The sequence below is a fragment of the Lampetra planeri genome, chromosome 43, assembly GCF_965212315.1.
Source record: "Lampetra planeri chromosome 43, kcLamPlan1.2.h2, whole genome shotgun sequence".
In the NCBI taxonomy this organism is placed as follows: domain Eukaryota; kingdom Metazoa; phylum Chordata; class Hyperoartia; order Petromyzontiformes; family Petromyzontidae; genus Lampetra; species Lampetra planeri.
Genome location: NC_136149.1, coordinates 5,393,245 through 5,404,673, shown reverse-complemented (window position 1 = coordinate 5,404,673; position 11,429 = coordinate 5,393,245). Strand labels below are relative to the sequence as shown.

General features: G+C 47.3%; 1 protein-coding gene across 2 annotated transcripts; it reads right to left on the bottom strand.

The window, feature by feature from the left end:
- Positions 1-2,713: 2,713 nt before the first annotated feature.
- LOC144732626 (sialidase-3-like) lies at positions 2,714-11,401 on the bottom strand. Of its 2 annotated transcripts, none has more exons than XM_078614124.1 (3): positions 11,253-11,401; positions 5,718-5,927; positions 2,714-4,429 (listed from the first exon to the last, which is right to left on the bottom strand). In XM_078614124.1, exons 2-3 carry the CDS (start codon positions 5,925-5,927, stop codon positions 3,434-3,436), a joined length of 1,206 nt encoding a protein of 401 aa, XP_078470250.1. In that variant the 5' UTR covers positions 11,253-11,401; the 3' UTR covers positions 2,714-3,433. The 2 variants fall into 2 exon arrangements, with proteins under 2 accessions (XP_078470250.1, XP_078470251.1); XM_078614125.1 differs by lacking the exon at positions 11,253-11,401 and adding an exon at positions 6,070-7,606.
- Between the last annotated feature and the right edge of the window lie 28 nt (positions 11,402-11,429).

The window sequence follows — 11,429 nt, the reverse complement described above, 5'->3', positions numbered from 1 at the left end:
GCAGCTGCTGTCACTGCGTAACTAACTGGGCCTTCTCCTCCTGCAGCAGCGGCGACTGAGAAGCACGAGGCATTCTTATTAAACGCTTACGAAATCTTTGCAACGTAGCAAAAAACAGTAACAGCAATCGTGGTCTCTTTTTTAAAAAAAACACACAAATGTGTTAAGTTTCATCTCACGCGTCGCTAAATGGGGGGGGGGGGGGGGTGGGCGGGGTTGGTCTAACTTTGTGGGTTTTTTTTAGTTATGGGGTCGAGGAAGTTAAAGTTGAACCACACGGGAATGGTTAAGGGGCCGTCCATAAATGACGTCACGCACCTTGGGGGGGTGGGTCAGACATTTGTGATGGGGGGGTTGAGAAATGTGATGTCACATCAAAATGCGCAACTTTAAATAAATATAGACAACACGTTCTACTTAATTAAATAGACTTTTTAATAAATGTTTTCTCCTACAACATCAGAGTGCAGCGCCACATTAAATACGCACTACAATGACAATAGTTCATAGCGATTTGAAGCATGTTCTATTTTCAAAATGGAAATATGGTTTTGGGGGGGGGGGGGCAGAGCTTTGTGACGTCATATACACCAAGGTCGCAAACGGGTACCCGTACCCGGCCGGGTAGCCGGGTATCGGGTAGGGTACGGGTATCGGGTACCCGATTGCGACCTCTGGGATGAAGCCATGTTGTAGGCGTGGGTGGGTTGATTCTAGGAACTTGAATTGTGAGAAGAGACAAGACGTTGGGAAATGAGTGACAAACGGTTACTCACCAGTGACTCACGGCCTACCCGTACCCGTACACGGCCGCACGAGGGTCAAAAACGGGTACCCGTACCCGGCTGGGTACGGGTAGCCGGGTATCGGGTAGGGTACGGGTATAGGGTACCCGATTGCGACCTCTGCCGTGGAGATAGGGCTATAAAATGAGCGTGTATGCCGGTGGTAGATGGAATATTGAGAGATAATGATGATGGCTTGGGGAGGCCTTCAGACAGCAGTGGAGAGATCACTGTGTAGCTGTATTTTCCAACTTTTTCCAGGCAGGATCGCCCAGAGGGTCTTGGGAGTCCCAGTGCAGAATGTCCCGCAAAAAGAAGGGTGGCATCACTGGCTTTGGCCTTGGGGGCATTTAGACTGTAGACTTTATGGAGACAGGTAAGGCCAATTGAGCTTAACAGCTCTTTTTCTACGATAATTTGATCTTGTTGAAGTCTAACCTCAAGACCTTCTTTCCCCTCTATGACCGACTGCCTCTCTATAAACCAAATAATTACTCGGTTTCTGTACAGCATCTTGAGATGTGGCCGCGTTGAGAAGCTATGTAAGTATGAACACTTCTTTTGGCCCACCCGTATGAGTCCAGTCCATCGGGAATGTACGTTGATCACACAGAGTAAGCTCTTTGGAATAACAACACTGTTTTAAGTCTGTTGCTAAACTGGCTCGAGACTCGATGATGATTCCCAAACATCCATGGGTAATTGGGTCCAGGTCTTCAGGCCGGAGACCCCGAAACTGCGTTTTCCGTGTTGCTGCACGAGGTTTGCGTGTTGGTACAGCAGCAGATCGGAGTGCCATGGTGGCGAAATGTTAACTACCTCGCCTAGTGTGCAGGAGGGCGTGGGTTCAATCGTGACCCTGACGCCTGCTGTATATTTGAAGTTTGCATGTTCTCCCCGTGATCACGTGGATTTTTCTCCGGGTCTTCCAGTTCCCCCCCTCCACATTTAGAAACACGTGTTTAGAGTATTTTGCTGCTATAAGCTTCCACGTGATAATAACTTCGTTGAGTTATCAATTGTGGCCAAGTCGCTTCTGAAAATGAGCCATACAGCTCAGTGGACCTTATCTGGTCAAATTAAGATTAGTTTATAGTTTAGATCGCCAAGGGCTGTGGACGATAGACGGCGTTGATTTGCGTCCATTTAGGCTGGTACACACAGCCCACATTGCATTGTATAGTATTGTAATGGGTTCCGGAGACACTTGTAGAGGTAACTTCTTTATTACAATACAACACTCCAACAGTCCTGACACCCCGTTACATCCTAGGTACACAGCCTAGGTACACAGCCTAGATACACTACTCTGGCTACGCTCTGGGGTCCTCCGGCTACGATCCCCCTAGGGGAGGCTAATTGACCCGACCCAGCCAAGGTGCGGGTCTGGACTCTGGCTTCCTCGGAACTCGCCCTTACAAGGACGTAGAGCCGGGAGTCCCAGAGTCTCACCACTGGCCCTCACAGCGTCCAGGCCCTTACAAGGACAAGCGGGATGAGGGGGTCCAGGGTCCTAAGCTGGCTGGTCTTGGGTCTTGGGTCTTGAGCTGCGACTGGCCCCGATCGGCCAGGAAGCTGCCCTTTTATGCCTCGTCCCCAACGAGGGGTGGGGTTGTGTGCGCCCCCAGATATCCCACAGAGCACACACAGTCCCCCCGTTGGTGGCGTCAAGGGGCTTAAGCGTCTGGGGTGCCTGGGATCCTAGCACCTGGCGCCAAGGGGCTTAAGTGTCTGGGGTGCCTGGGATCCTAGCGCCTGGCGCCAAGGGCTTATCTGCCTAGGATCCCAGAGCCCCCAGCTGCCCCTCCCCTCTTATGGCACTACAGTATGGTGATGGTGAAGGTAGGGTGACAGTGATGGACGTGGTGTGGCAACAAATATTTTCAAACAATCAGCGGTCTCGCTCAAAAACTAAAAACCAGGCCAGGAAGGTTTAAAAGAAGTTTAATGAACAAATATCAAGCAGGACGTGCTATAACAATGCAACACTTTCAGATGGAATAACGTATTGCATCCACACAATGTCATATGCGGATACGGCATAGTTTACATGCAACTAAAATATTGAAAAAATGTTTTTTAAGCAAAGGTTAACATAGCAAGGGGGGAGAGGGGCTACAACTAAGCAACAGCACTGCACTGTGACCACCGAGGTCCTGGGTTTGAATCTAAGCTTCAGCCATCGGTGGTTTAAACCAGGTTCTCAAGGGTTGATGGTCTCATGATTACACAAAACAATAATGGCAAGAATGCTTTGCTTACATTGGCATACTCCAACTATAAGGATTAGTAAGGATTTAAAATAAAATTTGTTGTGCCTGACATTGCTATTGCAGAGCTTGTGAGGAGTTGACACAGCTTTGTGTGGATAAGAGGCGACCTCAGAAGTAGTTACGTGAAGTCCACTTCCAGGGGACGTTCTTTAACACGGGGTGGGGAAATTGTAAAGTATTATACATACTCTTTTGTTCTTTCAGTAAAGTCACGTAGGTGAAAATGACTACCGAAAGAACCAAAGAGTATGGATCCGTGCAGTCACGGAAACTTCAAATCTAGAATGTAAAGTATTAATATTGTTTCTTAATTTTCAAATATGATTGAAGGTGGTCCAAAATGCCAATGCCTTAAACCTTGCCAGGAATGCATATTTATTTAGGTTTCACTCCTGTGTACTTCTCAACATCAGCCAATGAGAAGATGCAAAAGTTAATTTTGTCTCGAGAATCTTTTTCCCCACCCTCGTAAAGGCACCCGAACCACAGGCCTCCCCCCTCCGTCTTGCCAAGACCGGCCAGGTCTGAGTACCCGCTGGGGCCTTTGAAAATCACCCAAGGATCGCTCCAATTTTCCAGGGCCATGGGCGCCTTGTTGAGGTAGACGCCCAGATCCAGACGCTTCTTGGGTTTGGACGGGTGGGAATAGAGGAGCCAGTGCTTGGGCATCGTGTCGCCCTTCAGCTCGGGCAAAAAGCTGACGATGCTTCCGTGGCAGCCGTTCCAATCTTGAGCGGCTTCGACCAGCCTGGGCACAACCGTGCCCTCTCTGAAGGACTTCCCCAGGTCGTCGCTAATGGCCTGGACACGGAACTCGTGCCCCAGAGTGCGGCTGTTGCAGATCACGACGGGCCGTCCGGCCTCGTCGGAAACCATCGCAACCTGACACTCCCCGGTGTTAACACCCCCTCCCACCGCATCCCCGACTTTCCAAGTGCTACCCGCATCATCACTGTAAATGGTGAATGAATGAGGACGGCAGTCACTCTTGGGCAACTCATCTTTGAAGTAGGCATGAGCGGGGATGAGAATCCGCCCGAACTTGCTGCAGTTGCCCGTCCTGGCGGGCAGGTGGAGGCCGTGGCCGGGGCCCAGTGCGAACGTGGCCCAGTGGCCCACGTGCGGCCCCAGAACCGCGTCGGTCAGATCGACGGCGGCCCCCCAGGTGACGCCGCGGTCGGTGCTGCAGGCGTAGGCCAGCCTCGCCGCGTTCCGCCCTGTCTTTAGCTGCTCTCCCTCCGACAGACCGGTTGGCACCGCAATGAAAAAGAGAAACAATTTCTTCTCCACGAGCACGGGGCATGGGTTCATGGAGCGGTGGCCGGGAATCGAGGCGGCAGCCAGCTCCTGTATCTTCCCCACGTCGGCAACCTGCAACGTGAGACACGGTGATAGAATCAGGAAGGCGAATGCATTGTATGATTCACAGCATTGGTTCTCAACTTGTAGTCAGTGGACCACTAGTGATCTGCAGACCAGTGGTCCCCTACAGACACTCTCAGACATTTATCCTACCTCTCCCCTCATTCGACTCTCCTCCATCAACTGACCGCTCCAGTGATCAAAGCTTTTGTCAAAACCTTCAGTCAACATTCACTGTATGAGTTCGCTCATTCTTGTCTGCTGCCCCTATTGTCTGGAACTCCCTTTCCCCAGCCATCCGTGCTGTCAATTCCCTGCCTCTGTTCAAGTCCAGACTAGGGATCTTCATAAAGTCCTCTGCCTATGACTGACTGCCCCTTCCCATAGACTCACACAAAGATCCATATGTTCACTTAGGGAGTCATAGATTCACAGAGAGACATATGCCGGCTGCCTCTATCCCTATGTATAATATATATGCCCACTGGTTCCTGATTGTATCCATTGTTATATTGCTCGAAGAGGGATGTCGGTCATCGTGAAGCTGCCTCTCCTACTACCCACGACTCACCCCCTTCCACAACCCCCAGCACTGCTAATCAAGGCCAACCCTGTATCCAGAGGGAGGGGTGGGGCCTAAATAGGAAGGGGCGGGGCCTAAAAAGGAAGAGGAGGGGCTTAAAGAGGAAGGGGCGGGGCTTAAAGAGGAAGGGGTTGGGCCTAAAGAGGAAGGGGCGGGGCTTAAAGAGGAAGGGGTGGGGCCTGAAGAGGAAGTGGAGGGGCCTAAAGAGGAAGGTGCGGGGCCTACAGAAGTTGAACTTCCCTGTTAAGGTAATAAAAGCGTAAAAGAATCAAATATGTGCAGCAGGCACAGCAGCAGCATGGCTTTAGTGCTGCATTAGCAGCCACAGGCCAACTCGTTGTATTATACATTAATTCCCGAAATGTATGTCTCGCCCTTTTACGTTGTTTCACAAATATGTCGTCACTTTATTAATACGGCTACCTGATTTGCGCCGCCTCAAATTGCACATTGCTGACAGCATAATTCGTCCTTTCTCGTATCCATCGCCTCTCAGCCTTCACCTCCCATCTACCCTGTAATTTTCTGTGATTTTCCTCGTTTCGATATTCGTCGTCTTACCTTTCCGGAACGCATCCCCGACGTACACTGAGGGTTTTGCATTATGCTATTCTACGCCAATTTTAGCCATTCATCCGTCAAAGCGGTTTCCTTTCAGAAAAATGCGAGTGAGGGCCCCCCCCCCCCATAACCTTCCGCAAGCGGTTCACGAACCTTGAGGACTCCGGCTTCGTCCGCCAGCTTCACCCTGCGCACCACCAGGTGCTTGGCATGCTCGTCCTTGAGCGAGGAGCGTTTCTCGGCAAAGGCCAGCGCGGCGCGGTCTTGGGGCAGGTACAGGAGGGCAGGGATACGGTACGTGAGCTCCCCCTCTCCCCGCTCGTACAGGGCCAGCATCTTCGGGGCTGTGTCGGCAACGGCCATCTGCAAGGTAAGGTAGGGGGGCGGCCACACACACTGTTGGTGAGACTCAAGAGGTCAAAAACCCAGTCCAGGCTTGAAACCCGTTTGAACACACGTTGCTGGGAAATATTGGAGGTCCAACCCGGGTGGCAAGGCAACATACCTTTACAAATCTCACAGAAGCTAAGCAGGTTTAAGCCTGGATTGGGGTTGCCACCTGTCCTGGTTTTTTTTCAAGGATCGCCCTCTTGTTCAGGTAGCTCCCGTCATGGGACATCATTTAGTCTTCTCGAGTCAATGTGTGTGTACTTCTTCTTGGTTCTTTCGGTAAAGTCACGTAGAAGGGAAATAATAAAATAATAAAAAAAAACAATAAAATAATTCTCACGACGTTTCGGCCACAACGCAAGCAGCCGTCCTCAGGTGAAGAACAGGTCTGTCGGAAAGACAGCGTCTGAATGAACACCACCACGCTTGGCAGTGTATATTTAAGCTGGGTTGGAGGGGGGAGAGCGCCTTGACAAAGGAATTTGCATATCAAGAGGAATTTAGCATATTTATGGGAAATGCAGATATGGGATTAGTCACCACTTGTGACTAATCCCATATGTGTGTACTTGTAGTTCTCCCTTCCTCCGACACTGTGACATTCTTCTTCACGTGATGCGTGCTGGGGTTTTGTTAATCCGATTCGAGGGCAGTAAGAATAGAAAGAGAATCGTAATGCAAAAGAACTGCAAAACGCTTTCGCTTTGCATTTAGCCACCTTCACCAGAAAATGAAGCCGATGGAAACATTGGCCACGCGTTGGCAACTGCGTGTGTTGGGCAACGAAATGTGCTATAATCAATCTTAATTTTGGAGCTTTCGTGACTGCAGGAATTATTCTTTGGTTATTTCAGTTAAGTCACGTCTAAAGATAAAATAATAAATTAAATAATAGCATATCACGACGTTTCGATTGCAACACAAGCAATCATCATCAGGCATAAAAGAAATAGCAACAAAAATCTAACTAGAAAACTAGACAGACATACAAGCAGACAGACATCACAAGGACACACAGAGAGAGGACACATATAATCATTGACGAGAAATGTTCCCGGGATGCAACTGTAACGACCTTGACCACGCTACAGGAAAGAGGTTGCACAAACCGATTTCAACACAATCCCGTAAACAGGTCGTTAGACTGCAAGGAGGAATCCGATGAACCGTGAGAGCACTAGTTCACAGATGCCCAGTATGGGTGGGTCGGCAAACGATGCGAATCGCAGTGGACAGAAGTGCGTTGCGTGCACCCGCACCTCTGATGAGCACGGTCGGCCACGTACTGGTGGCGAAATAAGTTCGACATACATATTGTGATGAGTGATGAGCGGTGATGAGTGATGAGCGGTGACTTATTCACCTCTTAAAATTTGCTTAGATGAAACTGAACTGGATTAATTACACTCGCACACGCATTGTCACGTTGTCCACGAAGATCTTGGCAAACTGAATACAGGTAGTCCTCTACCATGGGAACCTCATTTGCCAGTAAAAATATGATAATTGGTTCTTTACCCTTCTATCTGGCAACAAAACTGACACCTTTTTACAAGGAGTCATGTTTGCATAGACCGCAATACCTGCAGTCATAATACAAACAAAAGACATAACTCTGATAATGTGCACTGTCCTTGGTCCAACCCATGTGAGACTAGGCTCTAAGGAAAGCTGTCTCAGGTGTGGACCAATCAACTTCAAGGACAGTGCACATTATCAGAGTTATGTCTTTTGTTTGTATTATGACTGCAGGTATTGCGGTCAATGCAAACATGACTCCTTGTAAAAAGGTGTCAGTTTTGTTGCCAGATAGAAGGGCAAAGAACCAATTATCAGGTATTCCTCTACTTACGATGGAGATGCGTTCCGACGACCCCATCGTAAGTCGAAAATATCGTAAGTCGAAGATGGCCTCGCCTACCCAGGAGTCTTAAAGAACGGTGATAATTGAGCAAAACAGAGCAATTTACAGTACCGTACTGTATAAACTATAAACGGTCTGTATTTATTAATTACAATACTGTATTGCACAGTAAAATGTCAAGTTAAAAAACAAGGTACATTTTTAGCCTACCTATATGAACTGCAATTTAATAGAAAGTTTTTTCAGGAAACAATCTTATCCGCTATAAAAAAAACTTTTAACATGCATTGAACGTATCGTATCGTGGTAACCTTAAAATGAAATCGCTAAAGCTACGTATCATACATACATGCATTGAACGTATCGTAGCGTATCATATTGTGCTGTACTCACCAATATTCTGTCCGTCGTCTGCATACTTGAACGATGTTTAGGTTGTTGATGGCAATTTTGTCGTATCGCTATCGCCATCGTAAGATCGAAATATCGTAAGTCGGAACCATCGTAACTCGGGGACTACCTGTAGTTGACAATTTGAAGGCCAGAGAACTACCTGAAAAAGCTGGATCAAGAAAATGTGTTTCTACAGTACATTCAGATTATGTTCAAACAAGAACGACTGTGGGTTCAGTTAAGTTAATTTTGTTTAACCCGAGTACTCAGGAGGTCAGGATAGTCTCCGTTGCAATAGCGACCGCTATACCTGAACTTTATAAAATGCGAAAAGTTAATTTATTCAGTGGAAACCGATGCAGTCGTAGAAGTGCTCAGAAACCATGGCCTTGATACAGCAACAAAAATCCATGACACTTGAACAAATACAGGAGAGATTTGTGATGGGAGGTCGTAATATGCAAATGTGAAGAGGAGACAAGCAGACGTTCTCACCGAGGTGACTGAAGGCCACGTGTATACTGTACAGAAGACATTCCTGTCAACCCCTTACCAGTGCCCACCTTATTACAGACCAATTCAGATCTTATTGGTCACCCCGTGCCCCTTTATAAATCCAAACGTTCATCCTACAAGGTCCCATCACAAGGGAGAAACACAAATAGACAATCACCACTAAATACCTGTCAACCCCTTATCAGTGCCCACTTTATTAGACAAATTCAGATCTTATTGGTCACCCCGTGCCCCTTATAAATGTCAACGTTCGTCCTACAAGGTCCCATCATAAGAGAGAAACACAAACAAATGGACAAAAACATGTTTTTGCCCGTATTGAAACAGCTGGAACTGAAAATGCAATTTCCCTGCACAAGAATATGGGCACACCGTATGGGTTGACAGGTATGAGAAGCTCTTTTCGAAAGCTTGGATTGGGCAAATAAAGGCATAAATGTGAATGGACAACGGGTTACCTGTGAAACAAAGCATCCATGCATGTGCGATGAAGATTAGCAAGGGCAGCTATGTACTGTGCGAAAGAAGTTCCACATACAGAGCCCGAAACGTCGTCTGTTATACAGGGTGCTTTAAATGTTTTTAACACTTCTGAGAATGTGCAACAAGACCACAATAAATGTGCCTCCGGGCTCTGGAGACCACCTGGAGAAGATTCCAGGCCACGTGTTGACAATGATGGCGAACACATGGAGAGACTGACGTTTTGAAGCTATTAACACACATTTCACATTCTTTGGGTCTTTCGGTAAAGTCACGTACATAATACACTTTATTTTTTTATTATTTTATTGTATTATCTACGTGACTTTACCGAAAGACCCAAAGAATATGAATTCCTGCAGTCACGAAAGCTTTAAGTCAAGATTTAACATGAATTTGTTATCATGTTACGGTGCAGTATTATCTCTTCTTTTTCCATTAAAAACGATAGGCCCATATAAATGTTAACATTTTTTTGAAGCAGCCTGTATATTTTTCCTCCTTCAAGGCCACATATACACGCACACACGCGGCGTTATAGACCAACATGTTCAGTTGTTGTCTGTGCTTGTGCACCACTGCCAACACACACCAGCATCACCGGAAAAGGTGTTACAGCAGAGTGCCGTGTACCGTTGGAAGTTATTGAAGGTGAACCTGGATCACAATGATGGTAACAAGAAGCAAACACGAGCAGGTTAGAGTGCTTTTAGAATATTAAACAATTTTAATCTGATCATAAACAGCAGACGTATGAGCCTACTGGTAAAACCAAAATATGAATTCTACTCATTCTGTCAAATTGCCCGATGATGCTGGATGTAATTACCAGCGAAACGTCGTATTCAAAAATTGTAAATGTTGTGGATTCACTCTTCAACACACCGGTGGGCTAAAGTAGTGAACTATTTTGTCTTTTGTCAACGCGACACTTGTTTTTGCTGATTGGCCGTGTCGGGTGGTGGAGGGTTACGGCACATTTATAAATAAGAATTCACGTGTTAAAATGAATTTTACTTTTTCTTTGACCAGGTATAAGAGCAACGGAGCTGTTTCGCTCTTTTTCAGAAGTGACCTGTCCACGAATGACATCGCAACGAAGTGGCTTATCATCGTGTGAACACTTAGAGCAGTAGCCAAATACCCTAAACGCGTGATGTTAATTCTATATGTGGAGGGAAAAACAGGAGGACCTGGAGAAAAATCCACGCCAACCACGGGGAGAGAGAGGGACACCGCAAACTCCAAAGCAAGCGTCAGGGTCGGGATTGAAACCCACGACGTCCTGCATACCAGACGAGGTAGTTAACATCTCGCCTGCCATGGCGTGAATTGTAAACATGGACAGCGACAAACAGAGAAGTTGGAACAAAAAAAACATCTGAAAGGTGCCCAACTAATATTGATGCGCGCTTCGAACTGGACTGAGAAAACCGAACGAGAAGCTGAAGTTTGCATCACAATTTAGAGACATTCCACAGGCTTCGGGAAAGTCACCTGCAGTAGAAGGGGATGACGACAGCAACACATGGAGACAAGACTCGTGACGGCAGTCGCAAGCAAAGTCAAGGGGGACACAGAGCCAGGGAGGACGACGCCAGAGAATGGACCGACCCCTTCTCGTCACGCGGTACGACAGCGGCGAAGAAGATCCCACTGTCTTCTTGGTTTTTTCGGTAAAGTCACGTAGAAGGGAAGTAATAAAATAATAAAAATAAAACATAATAAAATAATTCTCACGACGTTTCGGCCACAACGCAAGCAGCCGTCTTCAGGTGAAGAACGCAAGCAGCCGTCTTCAGGTGAAGAATTATTCACCTGAAGACGGCTGCTTGCGTTGTGGCCGAAACGTCGTGAGAATTATTTTATTATGTTTTATTTTTATTATTTTATTACTTCCCTTCTACGTGACTTTACCGAAAGAACCAAGAAGATGAATCCCTGCAGCCACGAAAGCTTTAAATCGAAAGATTCCACCGATTGTCTTTCTCAAGTCGGTCGGTCGGTGTGAGTGCGCAAGAATAACCCCAGCATGACTTTACCTTCTTCCCCAAGAAGGCACGCTTTTATTTTCTGCACGGAGAGAGCGGTGTTTCCACTGTGGTCAGACCGCTGCTGCAGTTCGCTTCGAGTAGAGACTTGTGACCCAACCCAACAGCGATGATGACCTGCAATGCCCCTACGGGTACGAAAGCAGATATAGCATCTGGGGGGCGGGG